At 37.3% G+C, this 22322-nt stretch overlaps 1 protein-coding gene across 1 annotated transcript in view; it reads left to right on the plus strand.

The window, feature by feature from the left end:
* The window catches only part of PGR (progesterone receptor), a 113443-nt gene that overhangs the window by 57535 nt on the left and 33586 nt on the right, over positions 1-22322 (plus strand). Inside the window, exon 3 of the mRNA XM_052652959.1 lies at positions 498-614. Coding sequence (XP_052508919.1) covers positions 498-614 — 117 coding nt within the window. The remainder of the gene's footprint in view (positions 1-497; positions 615-22322) is intronic.

Genomic DNA, 22322 nt, shown 5'->3' on the forward strand with positions numbered 1-22322 from the left:
ATTTTCTCCAAGATTCTCCAAAAGAATTAAGCACATAGGTTTTATTAAAAAGTCTATCACAGAGACTTCTTTGTCTATATCTGTTCTCTTGAAGGTTTATATGTTAAAAAGAAAAGGTTTTACTAGAACTTTACTATCTTAACACACTAATGCTTATCAGCAACATGTACCTAATCTTGAAATAACGGTGATCTAAAGACATTCTGATGCTGACACCATTAATAAGATGCACAGGAATATTTTACAAAAGATGTTTAAAGGAGTTCTGGAATTAGTTTCTAAGATGTGTTCCCCTCATTTAGGCTCCTGAAGACGCAGGTTTATTGAACAAGGTTAGAGCATTACAAGCATTCAGCTAGGCCAAGCAAGAGGCAGGCTGAGACAGTCATGCTCTTGCTAATGTGCACCTCTCCTCTTTTTAGTTGTCACTGCATAAGCTTTTCAGCCGTCTTTAGATATTTTAAGTAATTGTTCCCTATTTTTTGTTTGTTTTTTAGGACAGCATAACTACTTATGTGCTGGAAGAAACGATTGCATTGTTGATAAAATCCGCAGAAAAAACTGCCCAGCATGTCGCCTTAGAAAGTGCTGTCAGGCTGGCATGGTTCTTGGAGGTAATGATGATGTTTTCATCAATAACTGTCTGATATTTATATTAACTAAATTCTGTCTGATATTTGTATTATAAAACTGTGGGTCAGAGAATCTTAGTTTTCTTATTTCTATCTTGATTATTGGTGTCTGGATGAAGCAGTCGATACCATTTTATTAACACTGTGGATTTCCAGCAGGTTGAAGTTTGTTATAGATATGTAGTAAACTTCAATTTGTCTATATTGCTTTTAAGTAGATATTATGGGAAGGCTGGACTTTCCAGATGGCACAGTGGTAAAGACTCCACCTGCCAGTGCAGGAGATGCAAGAGACACAGGTTAGATCCCTGGGTCAAGAAGATCCCCTGGAGTAGGAAATGGCAACCTGCCCCAGTATGCTTGCCTGGAAAATTCCATGGACAGAGGAGCCTGGCAGGCTACAGTGCATGGGGTCACAAACATCTGGATGTGACTGAGCACAGCATGGGAGTTCACCAGCCTCTCGTTAAGTGACACGGGTTGAAGTGTAGGCTCTGCTCCCCCCCATCATGTGGCCTTGAGTACATCACCAGCCCTTTCTGGGCACCAGTCTCTGTCTACAAAATGAGAGCAGTGAAGTCTCTTCCAGCTCAAATACTGATTCTGTGAATTGGATAAGTACATTAATCTCCATCTCTTCCTGCCTCCATCAAACACTCCCTCTCGATGACCCTTCCTCATTCTCTTTAAATAACTGAATATTGAGCCCTTATACTTACCAGGTACTAGTTTAAGTTCTGGGAGCTCTACAGTGAGCAAAATGGACCAAATCTCAGCCTTCATGGAGCTTATACTCTAGGCAGAGGAGAGAAACACATATACATACATACATATATGTATGTATATCAGGTGATGATAAATGCTATGCAGTGTATTAAGCAGGGTTCATTAATGGGAATCTCAGAGAGGGGCTTCACTCCTGAACCCTTTACTCTGATTAATATTTTCATTTTAGTCATTTCCTAAGCAGTAATATCTCTAAAATCCTGAATTTGATGTAGTAGTTCTAATTTTTCTACAATGAGCTTTAAAAATTCATAATTTATTGAATACATATCAAATAAGCCACCGGCCACAGTTCATATACCATAAATGGTATCTGTTACCTTCTGAGAAGGAGTGTATGAGACCATTTTTTGACTGCTCACTGTGTTAAGCCCCCTGCTTAGTTCTATCTCTACAGCCTGTGAACATGTACAGTCTAATCCCTAATAAATAATTGTCAAACAGAAGAGTGAGTGATTTAAGAGTGGTGCCAAACATTATTATGCAGATAAAACAAAGTAATGAATTAATTCTATCTGAGGGAGCTGGCAAAAACTTCCGAGAGGAGGCTTTCAAAGAATGAATACAAACGTTATTAATGGAAAAGGAGAAAAGTATTTACAGTGAAAAACATTATGCATTGCAGTGATGATTTTTCTGGAAAGTCAGTTGTTTAGTGGGAACAACAAGAAATGAAGCTGGAAAGTTACCTTGGGCCAGCTGGGTTCTGGAGGTTGAACTCTGTTCTGTATGCAGTGGAACCAGTGATCTTTCTGACAAACTGTGGACCATCCATGGAGTAGAGCCCACATTTCTAAGTGCAGCACCCCAGCCCTTTCCTCACTGAGTAATTGCCCTCTCTTTTTCTAAGCCCTTCTCCCACCAGTCCTGGGGGAACCCTACCCTCCAGTCACCAACACTCACCTGTCTTTGCACACTTTTTACTTTTGCCTGCGCTGTTCTTCAACTCCCTGTGAATTGTTGCATTTCCTTCACATTAAGTTCAAGCATCATATTTTTTGTGAAATCGTCTCGTCTCCTTAGTCACTGCAGAGGTAGGGGTGGGGACAGTTTAATGTAGTGCTTTTCATGTCTGGGAAGGCTGAGCATCCTTGAGTCAGCCTGAATTGGACCTTGCACTACTTACTTCTGCATTCCTGCCCTTCCAATGGGAGACTGAACTGACCCAAGTGCGAGTAATGAGACCCAGCAGTTCCCCCTCATCCCAGCCCACATTAGGGACTGAAAATTCACTTCTCTTTCTCCTCCCACAGTTTCTTGTATTTACGTTCTTCTTTGTACTTCCTTCCTTGTTTTATAACTATTTACTTGTATCCCATTCAACGATTTCTCCTAATCCAAGTTTGAATTGTTTACCAACAGGAATTTCATTTTAGTGTTTCAGCACCAAAGTACTTGTTTAAGAAGTGCTCACTAAATATTTGTGATGATTATTTTAAAGTCAGAATCTGCCTGCCAATGCAGGAAACATAGGAGACAGTGGTTTGATCCATGAGTCAGGAAGATCCCCTGGAGAAGGAAATGGCAACCCACTCTGGTATTCTTTTTTTTTTTTTTTTTTTTTTATTTATTTTTTTATTGAAGGGTAATTGCTTTACAGAATTTTGCTGTTTTCTGTCAAACCTCAACTCATTATTAGAGAAATGCAAATCAAAACTACAATGAGATATCACACTGGTATTCTTGCCTGAAAGGTCACATGGACAGAGGAGCCTGGCAGGCTATAGTCTATGGGGCTGCAAAGAGTTGGACTTGACTTAGCACACAATGTACTTGCATGCATTCTTGAATATAAGGTCCAATGTAGTCATTACTAGAACACAAGAAAGAGTGTTTGGAGGAGGCAAAGGGGATATGGTTTCATGTAGTATTTTTCATTTTGAGGAAGGGTGCTAGCCCTTTAAGCAGTCTTCCATTCCATGACTGAATTTATTTTACTGGTCTTAACTGTTATAATGGAAAAGTGATTTACGATGGACCAGTGTAAAAATGATGAGACACCTAGCCACTGAGAAACTTGAGTTTGTTCAGAAGAGAGATTTGGGGGTTCCAACCAGCAACAAGATAGATGCTCAGTAAGAAACAGAGTGATGAGGAGAAGAGAACTTCAGAGAAGACTCGGAACCAGGATGCAGGGGGAGGGTTCGAGTCTAGGGACAGAGCGTAAAGCAGCATCAGAGCAGGGTCAGCAGCACCAAACATCCTTGTACCTGTGACTTGTGTGTATCGATTGAGAAGTTCTCTAGGCTGTATATCTAGAAAGCTAATCAATTTCTGGTTCACTGAGATATTGTGTACCTTTAAATTTACTGTTACCTAATCACCAAATTACCCTCCAGAGACTTTGCTTCTACCAATGTTTGAGAGCTCTTGTTGTTATGATGTTATGTACCCTTACCTGTACTTTCAACCTTTTAAATTCTTCTAATTTGATGGTCCTAAAATTGATATCTAATTTTGTTTTAATTTGTGCGTCCTAGATTATGGTGAGAACAAATATTGCTATATTTATTGGCCGCTTGTACTTCCTGTTCTGTGATTTAGCTATCCATAGTTATTGGCCATTTTTCAACAGCATTGTCTTTTTTGTTACTGATTGATACAACTTACCTCTGTACTCTCCTAATTCTTTATTAGCTATATACCATCTATGTCTTGACTTTTTACTTTGTTTATAATATCTTTTTTCTAATTTTTATATGATCACGTGCGTCAGTATTCTCCCTTTATGTTTCTTAGCCCTGAAATTGTATAGATAATTTACTGAAAATCATCTAAAATCTTAAAAGTTTATTTTTATATTCAAGTCCTTAATTTCCATAAAGTTTTTTTTTTTTTTAATGTAGGGAGACAAGAATGAAACTTTGTTTTCTATATGGATAACCAGTTGCCAGAGCACATTTACCGATAAATGGTTTCCAGTATTTTTTGATACTGCAGTCCTATAGAAGTAAAAATGTTCTGAGCCTCCACACTGCCTCAGATCTATTCACAAGTAAATTATACATATGTACTACTATCAAATTATATATTAATGATACTTATTTCTTTTTATTTCCTTACTAAAATATAAATATTTTATAATATTTATATTATTACAAATTCCAGTTACAAATTCCACTGGAACTTGTAGTGCTATACCTGATGTATATCAAATTTCCATATGTATTTACTTCTCTTCCTGGTTTCTCTGATCTGTTCCATTGTTTATACCTGAACCACTACCATACACTCTAAAGTGGTATAGCTCTCAAACTGTGTTTCAATACCTGGTAGAATAAGTCTTCCTAAATTACACTTTTTCCAAATTATTGGCTTTTCTTGGCCCTCTGAATTGTACTTTTAAAATTTTGATGCTTAAAAGGTTTATTCACAATGGTATCTAACACTTAAAAACAGGAGTTCTAACCCCTGGAACTTAGTTATATATCAAAATTCTTTGCCTCTTTTTTTTCCCATCAAATACTCTTTAAATCCTGTGGTCATCATCACAAACTGGGAAATACCATTTAATTATTTCATAAGTGGTTCCTCACAGAGGTTTATTAGAAAGAAGCTGGCAGCACACTCTTTTATGTCTGTCCTGATGTTGTTCTTCCTGGGAGAGTCAGTGGCAAGGGTCTGGGAGTCAGTAATCCAACTCCTGGAAACCAGGAAGAAGGCAGTAAATTCACTGAATCAGATTCTAATTGCTAGCCCTGTGTTAAAATTCTGGAGTAAGGGAGGATGTACTTGTTGTCTTTTGAGAATGAGAACTTCTTTTTCATGATGATGAGAATTGCTCAAACTTAAATCCTTCAATAATTAGAAGAGCTTCACTGAAGTAATAATTGCCTTGACACTACTGAAAATAGAGCCTGTGTTCTCTCCCTCCCTTCTTTCCATGCATCCTTCCTTCTTTTCTTCTTCCTGTTTGTCACTTTTCTGAGGTTTTGCATTCCTAATGTACTTGTTGTTCAGTCGCTTAGTTGTGTCCAGCTCTTTGTGACCCCATGGACTGCAGCACGCCAGGCTTCTCTGTCCTTCACCATCTCCCGGAGCTTGCTCAAACTCATGTCCATTGAGTCAGTGATGCCATCCAACCATCTCGTCCTCTGTTGTACCCTTCTCTTCCTACCTTCAATCTTTCCCAGCATCAGGGTCTTTTCAAACGAGTCAGCTCTTCGCATCAGGTGGCCAAAGTGTTGGAGTTTCAGCTTCAGCATCAGTCCTTCCAATGAATATTCAGGGCTGATTTCTTTTAGGATGGACTGGTTGGATCTCCTTGCAGTCCAAGGGACTCTCAAGAGTCTTCTCCAACACCACGGTTCAAAAGCATCAATTCTTCAGCACTCAGCCTTTTTTATTGTCCAGTTCTAGTACATGACTACTGGAAAAACCATAGCCTTGACAAGACGGACATTTGTCAGAAAAGTGATGTCTCTTCTTTTCACGCTGTCTAGGTTTGTCATAGCTTTTCTTCCAAGGAGCAAGCATGTTTTAATTTCATGGCTGCAGTCACCATTTGTAGTGATTTTGGAGCCCAAGAAAATAAAGTCCGTCACTGTTTTCATTGTTTCCTCATCTATTTGCCATGAAGTGATAGGACCAAATGCTAATATAGAGTCATTTGAATAACAATAGATGAAATAGAAGAGAACATTGACTATTGTAAACAATGCTGCAATGAACATGTATTTTCTAGTTATTTTTTTTTCCTTCAGATAAATACCTAGAAATGACATTACTGGATCATATGGTACTTCTATTTTTAGTTTATTTGAAAACTTCCATGCTGTTTTTCCAATTTAAATTCCCACCAACAGTGCATGAGAGTTCCCTTTTATCCACATCCTCATCAAAACTTGTTATTTCTTGTCTTTTTGATGATAGGCATCGTGACAGGTGTGAGATAATGTCTCAGTGTGGTTTTAATTTGCACTACCCTGATATTAGTGATATTGAGCACCTGTTCTTGGCCATCTCTATGTCTTCTTTGGAAAAATGCCTATTTAGATCCTTTACCTATTTTTCAATTAGATATATGATTTGCAAATATTTTCTCCCATTTAGAAGTTAACCTTTTCAATGCAATATTATTTACAATAGCTATGACATGGAAACAGCTCAAGTGTCTATTGATGGGTGAGTAGATAAAGAAAATATGAGGTATATTATATATATATATATATATATATATATGTATGTATGTAGTATACACACACAGTGAAACATTATTCAGCAATAAAAAATGTCATTTTTGGCAACATGGATTGGTTGGACCTTAAGGGCATTATTCTAAGTGAAATAAATCAGAGAAAGATAAATACTGTATTATCTCACTTATATGTGGACCATAAAAAATGAGCTCAGAGATAGAGGAAAAATTGTTGGTTCCCAGTGGCAGGCAATGGGGATGGTGAAATGTGTGAAAATGGCCAAAAGGTACAGAGTTTCAGTTATGAAATTAAATAAGTCAGGGCTTTCCTTGTGGCTCAGTGGTAAAGAATCCACCTTCCAATGCATGAGATGCTGGTTCAGTCCCTGGGTCAGGAAGATCCCTGGAGAAGTAAATGGCAACCCACTCAAATATTCTTGCCTGGGAAATCTCATGGACAGAAGCCTGGTGATCTACGGTTCTTGGGGTCACAAAAGAGTCAGATACAACTTAGTGATTAACCAACAATGTAATGTACAACTTGGTGACTATGGCTAATAATATATATTGCATGGTATACTGTATTGTATATTTTAAAGATGTTAAGTGGGTAGGTTTTAAAATTCTTATCACAAGAATAAAATGATTAGTAGCTATGTATGAGATGGATGTTAACTAGACTTTATTGCCATGATCATTTCACAATATACACAAATAATAAATCATTCTGTGATACGTCTAAAACAAATATATCAATTTTGCCTCAGTGAAAGCAAAATCTTACGATAGAGTATCAAAGGTCAGAAATATTAGTGTTTCTTACATGTCATGACAGATTTGCAGGTTTGCTTCAGCAGCTATGGTCTGGTTATGAGAATTATGTTTGAGTTACTTGGCCTCTGAGTTGCATATGATTCTTGTTTTTAATGACTCACTTCCCTTACCTTCACTAGGTCACAGTGAACTTTTGCATTTTGTTCATTGCTGTACAGTACTGAGTAGGAAAGATAGTTATACTCTGAAGGACGGTAATATATCTTCTAGTTTAAGTGTTCTACTTCTAACTTATTTCCTTTAGAAAACATTTTGTGTAACAACTCATAAATTTTTTTTTCTGAAATGAATATAGCTCTGTATTTTGTATTTATTGTAAAAATGTTAAACTATTATAAACATAATTAGCTCTTTCAAAAATAAGTAGCTTTCTACATAAAAGAATGATTAAATGCATGGTTATATTGCTGATTTTTTAAAGCTGGAGACTATTTTTATAGGTTTGTTTTTGTTTTGTTTTGTTGGTAGAGAGGCTTATCCTCAAATTTTAAAAGGTTATATTTGAAAGCAGTTTCTCTCTTACCTCCTCCTACACCTAGATTGGCTTCATTCTCTTGGCAAAGAGCTGCAACTTTCTGGGCTGCAAGATTGTCTGGTAAAGTGACTTGTTTTTTCCTCCTTCTACAGTTGAAGACAACAGAGCCTCAATTTCTTTTCTGAAGAATTCCAAAATTCTTGACTTTGGGACGCTGAAAAGTACCTTTTCTGGAAGTTCAGATGCCTCCTCTATGCTTTCGATTGCTATTTTAGAAATGAAATCTATCCTCTCTAATGCAGGAGTTGCTGTGGGTGATGCCTGCCACCTACCTCTTTAGAACTCTCGTGGTCTTCCTCTGATGAGCACCTCCTTTTCTACCCAACCCTAGTCTTTGCATCACCAACCCCTGCAGAGACAGTACTCACACTGCTTCCCCACGTTGGTGTATTGAAGCCTGCAGCTAAATAATGTATTTTGGTCGCTGCCTTATTGTTCACCCTAAACTTCATCCCGTACATACTTGGTAAAGATATTCCTTAGAGTATTCATTCTCACTTCTTTGCTTCAAGTTTTATGGGAGTTTGGAAGGACTGCTTTTGTGGCTGCCAGCCTGGACGGTTAAGCTGTGTTTATCAGTATCTCCTATTCCCTAGACACAGTAAAAATTTAGGGTTGAAGTGTACAAGGATTCCCTTCTATTTGCAGTCTGGCTTGTTTGAAAGATGGAGACATTTACTCTTTTAAAAACTCAACTCTAATATACTTGTTTGGCAAGTACCTATTTAAATCTTATACTTACTATTCTCTAGCATTTTTGAAGTATTTTGATATGGGAAGTAGAATTAGATCCTGAAGGAGGAAAAACAAGCTAAGTCAGTGCTGTAAGGGGTTCTGAGAGCATAGTCCCAGTGGACTGATCCCAGAAACATCATCCTTTTGCTAATCCAAAGTAACTGCATGTATGTAGATATAATCTACTGTAGGGATAGTTGCTGGTAAATTGACCCAAACTACAGCATCAAGTACGGATGTGAGAGTTCGACCATAAAGAAGGCTGAGTGCCAAAGAATTAATGCTTTTCAAACCAGTCCATCCTAAAGGAAATCAACCCTGAATATTCACTGGAAGGACTGTTGCTAAAGCTGATACTCCAATACTTTGGCTGCCTGATGCAAAGAGCCGATGCATTGGGAAAGACCCTAATGTTGGGAAAGATTGAGGGCAGGAGGAGAAGGTGGTGACAGTGGATAAGATGGTTGGATGGCATCACTGATTCAATGGACATGAGTTTGAGCAAACTTTGGGAGATAGTGAGCAGGGAAGCCTAGACTGCTGCAGTTCATGGGGTCACAAAGAGTCAGATACAACTTAGCGCCTGAACAGCAACAGTGATGCTTATTATAATCCTGATAATGTCAGAGGATTTGCACCATTACTTGTCTACTGATCTTTACCATCTATTTCCCCATTTGATTCTCAGAAAGCATTCTGGCTGTCATAACATTTCCATTTCAGTATCCTACATAATATTCTTCACTTACTTCTACTTAGCAGGTCCAGCATTATCTTGTGAGATTTTATATCTCCACTCAATATAAAATATTTTGCCATAAGTAAGACAAATAGCAGAAACAAAGGCCCAGCAAAGTAAACAGCACTCATTTTCAAACATGATGTAGAAATAATACTCAGTATTATTTTATTCAGTCTAGTAGATTACCTACATATTTACCTATTTGCTTGGTTTTTTTTTTCTAATTCACAAAGTCTCCAGTTTATTTTTGAAATAAACTTTATAAGTTCCTCCTGTAAGAATTTGTGATACTCATTAACTCTTTATATTTCAGAAAATATCTCTATTGCATTTTTAATTAATAATTTTGCTGGTTATAAAACTGAGGGTTGAATTTTTTTTCCCTCTACTCCTTACTAATGGAAAGGAAATGGCAACCCACTCCAGTATTCTTGCCTAGAGAATTCCATGGACAGAGGAGCCTGGCAGGCTATACTCAATAATAGAGTCACAAAAAGCCGGACATAACTGAGTCAGTATCCATACCACCCCTAACTAATGTTAGTCTGCTCTTTTTGCGTGTATTTTTTTTCTGAGAATTCTCCCATGTATCTAATAGTTGTTCCTGTGAGGTAATAATTTCTCTGAATTTGTAGACAATGATTTTTATACTTGGTTCTCCAATTTCCCTCTGACATAACTAGTTTTAAATTTAGTTTTATTTGTTCTATTGGAAATCATTGTAACTTCTAAATCTGGGAATTTATGTCTTCTATAACTATCAGAAGCATTGAAACCATCCCAGTATTCTTCAAATATTTCCTTCCTTTTCATTGTCTCTTTCTCCCTCCAGACTACGTCTTAGACATAAGGCAATGGCACCCCACTTCAGTGCCGTTGCCTGGAAAATCCCATGGGCAGAGGAGCCTGATGGGCTGCAGTCCATGGGGTCGCTAAGAGTCGGACACGACTGAGCGACTTCACTTTCACTTTTCACTTTCATGCTTTGGAGAAGGAAATGGCAACCCACTCCAGTGTTCTTGCCTGGAGAATCCCAGGGACGGGGGAGCCTGGTGGGCTGCTGTCTATGGGGTTGCACAGAGTCGGACACAGCTGAAGCGACTTAGCAGCAGCAGCAGCAGCAGTGCGTGTGTCTTCCATATCTCACTTTTCCAGTTTCATCATCTTTCTGTGCTATATTCTGTGTAATTTCATCAGTTCTGTCTTCCAGTTCACCATTCTTTCATTTTAGTGATGGTATTTTTTTTTAACATTCTACATGGTTCATTTATAAATTTACCTATTTCTTTTTACTAGCATTTCCATTTCTGGTGTTTTCATTACTTATCATATATCTTGAATAATTATAAAATATCTATTGAAAATATTTGTATTCAGTAATTTCAGAGCCCCATAACTCATCATATAGTTGTGCTCTTCTGGTGTGGTGTTTAAATATATATCCTTGATTATTATGGATATGGTTTCTCAATGAGTTTTAATTTTTTGTAAAATTCTGTGTGACCTTAATTGAGGGAGTTTCTCTCAGAGAGAATTTTCATTTTCTTCTTCCAGTTACGATAGGGATTTCATCAGCAAAGGACCACTTTTCACATTTACTTTTTGCCTCTGTGTTCCCCATACCTTGCAAGTAGAAGTAAGAGTATAGCATCAGAACAGTAGAGTTTGATTTCAGTTTCTTCACTAACAGCTGCTGGACCTCAGGCACCTACACTGCTTTTCACATCTCTATTTTCATTTCTACTATGACCACATAGTGAGAGTTATTATGAAGGTAAATGAAATGTGGATCTAAAGCATACAGCACAATGGCTGGCATGCAAAGATTTCTGAGTGGTAGCTTAAAATAGCCTTTATTCTTAACATCATTTAGTGCAAACTCTATCATTGCCTGACTAAGGGTTTAACTTTAATGCAAAAGCTATTCTTATTTCTTTTAGTGTTTCATTATTTCTTTGTAGGAACCATTGAAAAATTAATGCAGATATCTTGGAATTGAAATTAATTTACACAGTCATAGCTAATAGAGGTATTTACTTAACATAATAGTTATTAAATAGTCATTGTATATACTTATGTTTTCAAGCCATGTTTCCCATGGGAACATGATCTGAAAGGAATGATATATATTTTACATGGCAAAAATTTTTTCTAAATGATTGAAAATATTCTTTAGTTGAAGATTTGGGAGTTTTGATTTTTTCCTTTAGAGGAGAATGTCCTATTCATATTGACTTTTAGAAGTGCTTTGATAAGCTGTTTGGGATAGAGCCTGTGACCCCAGGAACATGCTGGGTTATGAAAGATATTTGCTAATTTTATCCATCAAAGGCAAAGAGGAGAATTTGTGTGGTTTAGGATGAAGAGAAGGTCGTAGGAGAAGTGAGGTGAAAAGGGAAGGTGAAAGTGAGATGCCTACTGCGTGTACTACTTCCCATGGCCTTCCAAATCTTCACTAAAATTCTATTAAAGCATGGGAAATGTGTATATGGCCCTTCCCGTGAAATCTGTATATAATGCCATTGTCTTTTTTATTGAAGTGTAGTTGATTTAGAGTATTGTGTTAGTTTCAGGTGACATAGCAAAGTGATTCAATTATATGTATTTTTTTAGAGTATTTTCCGTTATAGGTTATTATAAGATATTGAATATAGTTCCCTGTGCTATACAGTAAATCCTTGTTACTTATTTATTTTATGTACAGTATTTTGTGTCTGTTAATCTCATACTCCTAATTTATCCCTCCCTCCTTTTTATAACCATAAATTTGTTTCCTGTGTCTATAATTTGTGTCTGTTGTATATTTAGATTCATTTATATTATTTTTTAGATTCCACATATAAGTGATATCATATATTGTCTTCCTCTGACTTACTTCACTTAGTATAATATTCTTTAGGTCCATCCATGTTGCTACAAATGACAATATTTCATTCTTTTTATGACTGAGTAGTATGCCACTCTGTGAAAGTATGTGCGTGTATGTGTGTGTGTGTGTGTGTGTATCACATCTTCTTTATCCATTCATCTGTTGAAGGACATTTAGGTTACATCCATGTCTTGGATATTGTAAATAATGCTGCTATGAACATTTGAGTTTTTTTCAAATTAGAGTTTTTGTCTTCTGACAAGGGCTTAATATCCAAAACAAGCAGTTTATATAACTCAATATTAAAAAACTGAATCAAAAAGAGGACAGAAGACCTAAATAGATATTTCTCCACCAATGGCCAACAGGCACATAAAAGGATGCTCAACATCACTAATTATTAGAGAAATGCAGTAAAAGCCACAAAAAAGTACCACCTCACATTGGTCAGAAGACCATCATCAAAAAATCTACAAATAATAAAGGCTGGAGAGAGTGTGAAGGTAAGAGAACCCTCATACACTGTTGGTGGGGATGTAAATTGGTGTAATCACTGTGTAAAACAATATGGAGGGTTTTTTTAAAGGAAAAATAAAAACTAAAAATAGACCTACTTATGGTTCCAAATAGGAAAAAGAGTATGTCAAGGCTGTTTATTGTCACCCTGCTTATTTAACTTCTATGCAGAGAGTACATACATCATGAGAAATGCTGGACTGGAATAAACACAACCTGGAATCAAGATTTCCGGGAAAAATATCAATAATCTCAGATATGCAGATGACACCACCCTTATAGCAGAAAGTGAAGAGGAGCTAAAAAGCCTCTTGATGAAAGTGAAAGAGGAGAGTGGAAAAGATGGCTTAAAGCTCAACATTCAGAAAACAAAGATCATTTTCTGAAAATGGGATCATCCGGTCCCATCACTTCATGGGAAATAGATGGGGAAACAGTGGAAACAGTGTCAGACTTTATTTTTTTGGCCTCCAAAATCACTGCAGATGGTGACTGCAGCCATGAAATTGAAAGACGCTTACTCCTTGGAAGAAAAGTTATGACCCACCTAGATAGCATATTCAAAAGCAGAGACATTACTTTTCCGACTAAGGTCTGTCTAGTCAAGGCTATGGCTTTTCCTGTGGTCATGTATGGATGTGAGAGTTGGACTGTGAAGAAGGCTGAGCACCAAAGAATTGATGCTTTTGAACTGTGTTGTTGGAGAAGACTCTTGAGAGTCCCTTGTACCGCAAGGAGATACAACCAGTCCATTCTGAAGGAGATCAACCCTGGGATTTCTTTGGAAGGAATGATGCTAAAGCTGAAGCTCCAGTACTTTGGCCACCTCATGCGAAGAGTTGACTCATTGGAAAAGACTCTGATGCTGGGAGGGATTGGGGGCGGGAGGAGAAGGGGACGACCGAGGATGAGATGGCTGGATGGCATCACTGACTCGATGGACGTGAGTCTGAGTGAACTCCGGGAGATGGTGATGGACAGGGAAGCCTGGCGTGCTGCGATTCATGGGGTCGCAAAGAGTCAGACATGACTGAGCGACTGAACTGAACTGAACTGAACTGATGGGATCCAGCAATCCCATTCCTGGGCATACAATGCCATTGTCTATAGGCTTCTAATTTAACTGAAAATAAATCTGATATTCTAATTTATTTTTCTTTATTGATCATCTGCTTCTTTTTCCTGACTGTGTGTTTCTTAATCCTCAATTCTCTGTAATTTCATCAAGATTTAGCTCTAGCTTAATCTATTAATTTTCTTGAAACAAAGTAAGCTCCTCTGGGTCTAAAAATTTGAGTTTCCTTAGATATTAGCAAAGTATTCTCTTAATATTACCTTTGAATCTTTTTTCCTATTTCATGTTTTCTTTCCCTTTTTCATGATCCCCAAGAATAATCTATATGTTGATTCTGTCTTCTGTATCTACCTTCTTTTCTCTATTAACATTTTAATCCTTTGAAACTTCATTTGACAGTTTTTCTCAAAATCTTCATGTCTGTGGTTTAGTTTTTACACTGGCAGTTCTCCTTTCTTATTCTTATGACAGGTTTTTAAATCTACAATGATTTTATTTGTATTTTTAATTTATTTTTTTATCTAAGTATAGTTAATGTACAGGTGTACAGTATAATGATTCACAATTTTTAAAGGTTATATTCCATTTATAGTTATTATGAAATTGGCTATACTACCCCTGTTTTGCAATGTATCCTCATAGTTTATTTTATACATACTAATTTATACGTCTTAATCTCCTACCCTATGTTTCTCCTTTTGCCTTTTCTCTTCCCACTAGTAACCACTAGCTTATTCTTCATATCTGGGATTACGTTTCTTTTTTGTTGTTTTCACTGGTTTGTTGTACTTTTTAGATTTCACATGTAAGTGATATCATCCAGTGTTTGCCTTTCTCTCTCTGACTTATTTCACTTAGCATAATACCCTCCAAGTCCATCCATGTTGCTGCAAATATCAATATTTCTTTCTTATTTATAGCTGAGTAATATTCCATTATATATATGTACTACATCTTCTTTATCCATTCATCTGCTGATGAACACATATCTTAGCAATAAATAATTCTACTATGAACATTGGGTACATGTGACTTCTTGAGTTAGTGTATTTGGGTTTTTTCAGATATGTATACTCAAGAGTAGAATTGCTGGGTTATGTGATAGTTCTATTTTTAGTTGTTGAGACAACTTCATGCTGTTTTCCACAGTGACTGCTCCAGTTTACATCCCCACCAACAGTGTCTGAGTATTCCATATTCTCCACATTCTTGCCAACATTTATTTGTGGTTGGTTTTTTTTTGACGATCGCCATTTTGACAGGTTTGAGATGATACCTCACTGTGGTTTTGAATTGCATTTCCACAGTGATTAATAATGCTGAGCATTATATGCCTGTTGGACATCTACATTTTCTCTTTGGAAACATTTCTGTTTAGTTCTCTCCATTTTTGAGCTTCCATTGTGGCTCAACTGATGAAGAATCCTCCTGCAATGAGGGAGACCTGGATTTGATCTCTGGCTTGGGAAGATCCCCTGGAGAAGGGAAAGACTACCCACTCCAGTATTCTGGCCTGGAGAATTCCAGGGACTGTATAGTCCATGAGGTCGCAAAGAGTGAGACACGCCCATTTTTTAATGGGGTTGTTTGCTTGTTTGTCCTTTTTTAAATGTTGAGTTGGAGCTGTTTGTATACATTGGATATTAACCCCATATCCATCATATCATTTACAAATAGATGCCACAAAATGAGATTGTTTCCTTAATTTCTATTTCTGATAGTTTGTTGTTAATGTGGAGAAATTGTTTTTATAAATTAATTTTGCTTTATTTTTTAAAGCTTTTTCTCTGTCATCTCCCATTTTATCTCATTCTTTTTTGTAATTAATTTCATCTTTTATTTAATGTTTTTGTTCTATTCTTTGATTTCATGAAACTTGATGCCACTTTATCTTTGAAATACAGTGAAAGGATTACATAAGACCATTTCCTACAGTTCTTACTCTACTTTGTAGTCATCTGATTTTTGATTTTACATTCCCTTTTTATCATTTCTGAAAATATTTTTGCTTAAATTCCAAATATCCTTGCTATTTACTTCATGTTTAAGTCTACATAATTCTAACTTGGCCTGCTATTGGACTTAGTAATTGCTAGCCGGTTCTCCTTGTTTTCCTTCCTTGTGTGACTATTCATTTATAATTTGAGCTAGAAGATATGAAGTCTCAGCTGTTTGGTTTGATATGGAAAGAGAGAAACAGTGTTTAGGGACATAAATGTAGCTATTTTAGAAAGATTGTCAACAGATGGTTTGCAGGCAAATGTGAATCCAAACATTCTACTATAAAATATACTACATTTTCTGCCTAGATTGTATCTTTTACTAAAGGGAAATTCCACTTAGAGTTCTTCCTATTATTCAAGAAGTGGAAGTAATATGGCAGGAAGCCAATTTATTGTTCAAGCCCTTGTGGCAAACAAATTGGTTTGTTGCTATGCAGCTGTTACTTTGTTCAATAAAATGATTGTGTAGGACTATATGCAAGTACTGTGCTTTCAGTAAGGAGCTTATGTTTTAGTTGAGGCAGAGATGATTATCAAAATAATTACATAAGATAAAATATTATATCCTGATAGAAGATGATAAATATTAAGAAAAAATAAAACAGGGAAGCAGGTTTGAAGGCATAAAAGGTTACTGTTCATTTGCCTCTGCTCAGTCAAATATGACCAGTAACTCCAAAAGTAATTCTCAGTTTTCTGTTGCTTCTCTCTCTACCTCTTGTCTGGTTTGCTCCTCAGATTTAGAAGACTAAGTCATGGGGTTAAGTAGTTGGTATGACCACATAGTCCTGATTCAGTTGTCTGTTGCCATTCTGTTATGAAAATGGACTAAAGAATTTATGTTCTCTGCTTTCCCTGTAGTCATCATGTGCCCAAGTGGAGGTCATCTCACTGACTACTTTCAACATATATTAAGGTGTACTGCATGAATTTCCTAAGTGTTGCTGGGTTCTGCATTCTATTCTGATGATCTATATATCTATTACATGAAACTACTAATAATTTAATAGTTTGGGTTATGGTGGTACTCTTGCCTGGAAAATCCCATGGATGGAGAAGCCTGGTGGGCTGCAGTCCGTGGGGTCGCTAAGAGTCAGACACGACTGAGCGACGTCACTTTCACTTTTCACTTTCATGCTTTGGAGAAGGAAATGGCAACCCACTCCAGTATTCTTGCCTGGAGAATCTCAGGGACGGGGCAGCCTGGTGGGCTGCCGTCTGTGGGGTCGCACAGAGTCAGACACAACTGAAGTGACTTAGCAGTATTAATGTAAATTTTAATACATAGCATGGCATATATTAAAATCACAGTTGCTCTTTTAATGAAATTCTCTTGTCTACTATCACACACATTTATTCTTCTAGTTGTTGTTGTTCATTCAGTCAGTTGAGTCTGACTCTTTGCAACCCCATCAGGTAGCCAAAATATTGGAGCTTCAGCTTCAGCATTAGTCCTTCCAAATACTCAGGGCTGATTTCCCTTAGGATGTACTGGTTGGATCTCCTTGCAGTCCAAGGGACTCTCAAGAGTCTTCTCCAGCACCACAGTTTGAAAGCACCAGTTCTTCAGTTTCCACCCTTCTTTATGGTCCAGCTCTCACAGCTGTACATGACTACTGATTTATTCTTCTAAGTGAACAGTAAAACCATCATTCCTAATTCTAAAAATTATTAGATTTTGATTAAAGCAGCATAAAATGTATGTATTAATTTGGACATATTGACACTTAAAGGTTTTCAATTCAGTTCCACATGTCTTTTCATTAATTCACATGTTTTGTGGGTCCTATGATAGAATTTTACAATTTTAATACAGGTCCTATGCTTTTCTTCAATATATTCTTGAATATTTTGTAAACTTCATCCCTTGTGATAGAATATTTTCTATTTTTCAAGTGGCAATTATTGGAAGCAATAAATCTAGTGATTTTTATAAACATTTTCTTTCTAGCCAAGTAACTTAATTATCTCAGTGCTTTGATAGATTATTAGTAGTCCTTTCAATTTTCTATAGTCATTTTATCTAGAAGTTAAGTATTTCATTATTAATATTTTTACTTCTACTTGCCATGTTTTGTATTTTCCTGGTTCATCTTTTCTCATCTTTTAATTTTCAGCTTATTTTTCTATATTTTTTTGCATTTCTGATGAAAACTGTGCTGGCTTGGTCACATTTCTCTTCATTTTATTTTCCCTACTTAATCCTCCTTGTTAAATTGTAAGTTTTACTCTGCTTTCCCATTTTGCTTATGCTTACATCCCATCCTGATGTCATAATGAAATCTATATTCTTCTGTTATTATATAACAATTAAACAGTAACTGTGACTGATCATTTAACCAATTGTTTTATTAACATATACTAGACAAGTTCTTCAGAGAAGTCAATGGCACCCCACTCCAGTACTCTTGCCTGGAAAATCCCATGGGCAGAGGAACCTGATAGGCTGCAGTCCATGGGGTCGCTAAGAGTTGGACACGACTGAGCGACTTCACTTTCAGTTTTCACTTTCGTGCATTGGAGAAGGAAATGGCAACCCACTCCAGTGTTCTTGCCTGGAGAATCCCAGGGACAGGGGAGCTTGGTGGGCTACTGTCTATGGGGTTGCACAGAGTTGGACATGACTGAAGCGACTTAGCAGCAGCAGCAAACAAATTCATGATCTTTTGTTCCTTCTCCTCCCCACTCTTACATATCTTCTCTCTCTCAAGACCTTTCTTAATACTTATCTTATAAATTCCTTCTCATGGTAATAGCATCTATTTGGATTCAGTTATGTATACTTCAAGAATAATTTTACAGTATTGTATCTTTAACTCAACATTTAGAAAACTTAGATTGTGGCATCCGGTCCCATCACTTCATGGCAAACAGATGAGGAAACAATGAAAACAGTGACAGACTTTATTTTCTTGGGCTCCAAAATCACTGCAGATGGTGACTGCTACCATGAAATTAAAAGATGGTTGCTCCTTGGAAGGAATGTTATGACCAACCTAGACAGCATATTAAAAAGCAGAGACATTACTTTGCCAACAAAGGTCTGTCTAGTCAAGGCTATGGTTTTTTCAGTGGTCATGTATGGATGTGAGAGTTGGACTATAAAGAAAGCTGAGCACTGAAGAATTGATGCTTTTGAACTGTGGTGTTGGAGAAAACTCTTGAGAATCCCTTGGACTGCAGGGAAATCCAATCAGTCCATCCCAAAGAAAATAAGTCCTGAACATTCATTGGAAGGACTGATGCTAAAGCTGAAACTCCAGTACATTAGCCAGCTGATGTGAAGAGCTGACTCATTTGAAAAGACCCTGATGCTAGGAAAGATTGAAGGTGGGAGGAGAAGGGGACGACAAAGGATGAGATGGTTGGATGGCCTCACTGACTTGATGGACATGAGTTTGAGCAAGCTCTGGGAATTGGTGATGGACAAGCAAGCCTGGCATGCTGCAGTCCATGGGGTCACAAAAGGTCGGACATGACTGAACGACTGAACTGAACTGAACTGACTTTATCCTTTCTTTGCAACCTCTTTGAATGTCATAATTTTACCATAAAATATGTTATTGATATACAACAACTTATGCATATAATGCATATGACCTTTATGAAACAATGTAATGAAAATCCACATATGAATTCATCTGGCTTAGGAAAGTTTATTGCCGATGCTCTTAAAACTGATTGTGTATTTCCTCCTGGTCCTTTCAGTTTTTCCAGGAAACTTCTAGCTTTAATTTTAGGTTTTTCTTTCTGTTGTATAATTCTGTAGGCTTTCTGACTATCTATGTGTCCTTAATATATTCTTATGTGTGTTTTGACTTTGAAGGCTATTGCATACAGTGCAGCTGTGAACATTCTTGAGTCTTCTAGTGCTCATATGCAAGAGTTTCCATAGGTAAGGTATGCACCTGATTATAATATATGTTCATCTTGGTTTTACTAGATAGTGCCGAACTGTTTTCAAAATAGTTATACCAATTCACATCCCATATCAGCTCTGTATGAAAGTTCTTATTTTTGTGTCTTTGCCATGCTGGATAGGTTGTATTTCATGGTGACCGTAATTTGCATTGCTGTAGTTACTAATGAGATCAATTGTATTTTTGTTCCCTATTTTTACTTTTTCTTCCTCTGTAAAATGTCTTTGTATGTCTTTCTCTCTGATTTAAGGGATTCTTTGTATACTGCCTGGAGAAGGAAAATGGCAACCCACTCCAGTATTCTTGCCTGGAGAATTCCATGGACAGAAGAGCCTGGCTGCAATCCGTGGGGTCACAAAGAGTCAGACACGACTGAGCTACTGACAGTTTTGTATACTGTGGATATATATGTTACAAATATCTAATTAAATAATGAGAAAGAATAGCCTATCTGATAAAGTGGTTATGGTTGTTGTTTAGTCACTAAGTCGTGTCTGACTCTTTGCAACCCCATGGACTCTAGTGCTCCAGGCTCCTCTGTCCATGAGATTTCCCAGCCAAGAAAACTAGAGTGGGTTGCCATTTGCTTCTCCAGGGGCTCTTCTGAACCCAGTATTGAACCTGCATCACTTGCATTGGCAAATGGATTCTTTACCACTGAGCCACCAAGGAATTTCAGCCAAGTGCTAGTTGGGCATAAATCTAAATGAAATGAGAGGTGAGTCTTGTACATATTTAGGTGAAAGACCATTTCAGGTAAAGGAAACAGAATAAAGGCCTGAGGCAGGAACAGAAGCAAGTTCCCCAGAACTCAGTGAGTTCCAAGAACATGGGCATCAAGTGGATGGAACTGGGGACACTGTAAGAGACCCTCACTTTGCAGAATGATATTGGGCTTTGTAGAGTTTGATAAAGAATTTGGACTTCATTCTAAGTAGGATGAGTAGTCACTGAGCATATTGAGCAAGAAGTGAAATAATCCAAATGAAGTTTTTTTCCCCCCATGGAAAAGCATTTTATTTTAATCATAGCAGTGTGTACATGATTGAAGCTGTGAAAGGCCCATTCAGCTGAGTAGAGAATAGAGTGTGGAGGTACAAGGATGAAAGCTGGGAAATCAGCCAGCACATGTTGCAGTAGTATAGCTCTGATGACGGTGGCTTAAACGATGGTGGAAGAAGTGGAAATGGGGAGAAATGATTGGATTTGGATTATTATTTCATAGTCATGCACCAGGATCTGCTGATGAATTGTATATGAAGTGAGAGAATAAGTGACGTAGCAAGGATGACACCAGAGTTTTTCCAGGGCAAGAATGTAAATGGAATTGAAAAATGGAAGCTTCAATTTGGGGACAGGTGTATCAAAGTTTGATTTAAAAACATTAAGTCTTGGGGAGGGTGTTATTAGATATACAAGTAAAAATGCTGAATCATAAGTAAGATAGTTGAGTCTCGAGTTCCCTGAGAAAGTTGAATCAGGAGTTATACATTTGTAACTGTTCCATATATACATGGCATAAAGATATGAGTAGATGCAGACACGTATAAAGAGAGTACAGCTGTGTAGGAGAAGTCTGAGGACTGAGTTTGGAACGCCATGATTTAGAAGTTGGGAAGATGTAAAGAACAAGCCAGAGAGACTAAAGGAGTGGCCACAAGAGGTATGTGGAAGCCAAGAGACTAGAGTGTTACAAGTAGAAGGAAATGATCAACTGTGTCCAGCTGATGGTTTAATTAAGATAAGTCGTGAGCACTGACCACTGTGTTTTGACCGGTGGAAATCACTGGTGTACTTGCCAAGAGCAGTTCTATTGGAGTAGGGAGAAAAATCTGACTGGAATGGGTTCCAGAGAGAATGGGAGGAGAGAGAGAGTAATCTCACTTCAGTGGATGGATTGTGCATGAGAGGAACTATTAGAGGATGCAGGCACAAGGTCAGAGAGTTGCAGAGAAAAGTCCTTGAGTAGATGAAGAAAGATAAGATTTGGTGCTGAAGTGATAAGGGCACAGGCAGTCCATGCATTGCAACAGGAAGGAGGCAGAGCATCGGGCTGCCAGTAGTGCACGTTGATTCCAAAGAAAACACTCTGTGGATGGATCTCCTCTTTCCCTAAGCCTCAAAACACTAGCTGCTCTGCTTCTGCTTCCATCCTCAAAACGATGTCCATTAGGTGGAATGAGGGACAACTATCAAGTCTTTCTCTCCACATTATTTCTAACACCTCCACATCCCTTAGCATCTGAGCCCATCTTCCCTTTTTCCAAACAGTGAAAACTCCTAAAGATAGATGCCAGGTGGTGAGTCGAGGGTGGCTACTGGACTCACACACCAAGTCTCTACTTAGGTTACCAAACCACCAGCTACTATTGTTTTTCAGAAGTACATAAATAATGTTATAGATTATACAGAGTTATTCTGTATTTTTACTGATTCTGGGTACTTTTACCATTATCTTTTTTCTCAGTCAACAATCATATGAAATTATATAGATTTGTTCATTATATTAACAGTGGTTTTTGTACATGAAGGTTAGGA

Source organism: Budorcas taxicolor, chromosome 15 (assembly GCF_023091745.1).
Source record: "Budorcas taxicolor isolate Tak-1 chromosome 15, Takin1.1, whole genome shotgun sequence".
NCBI lineage: Eukaryota > Metazoa > Chordata > Mammalia > Artiodactyla > Bovidae > Budorcas > Budorcas taxicolor.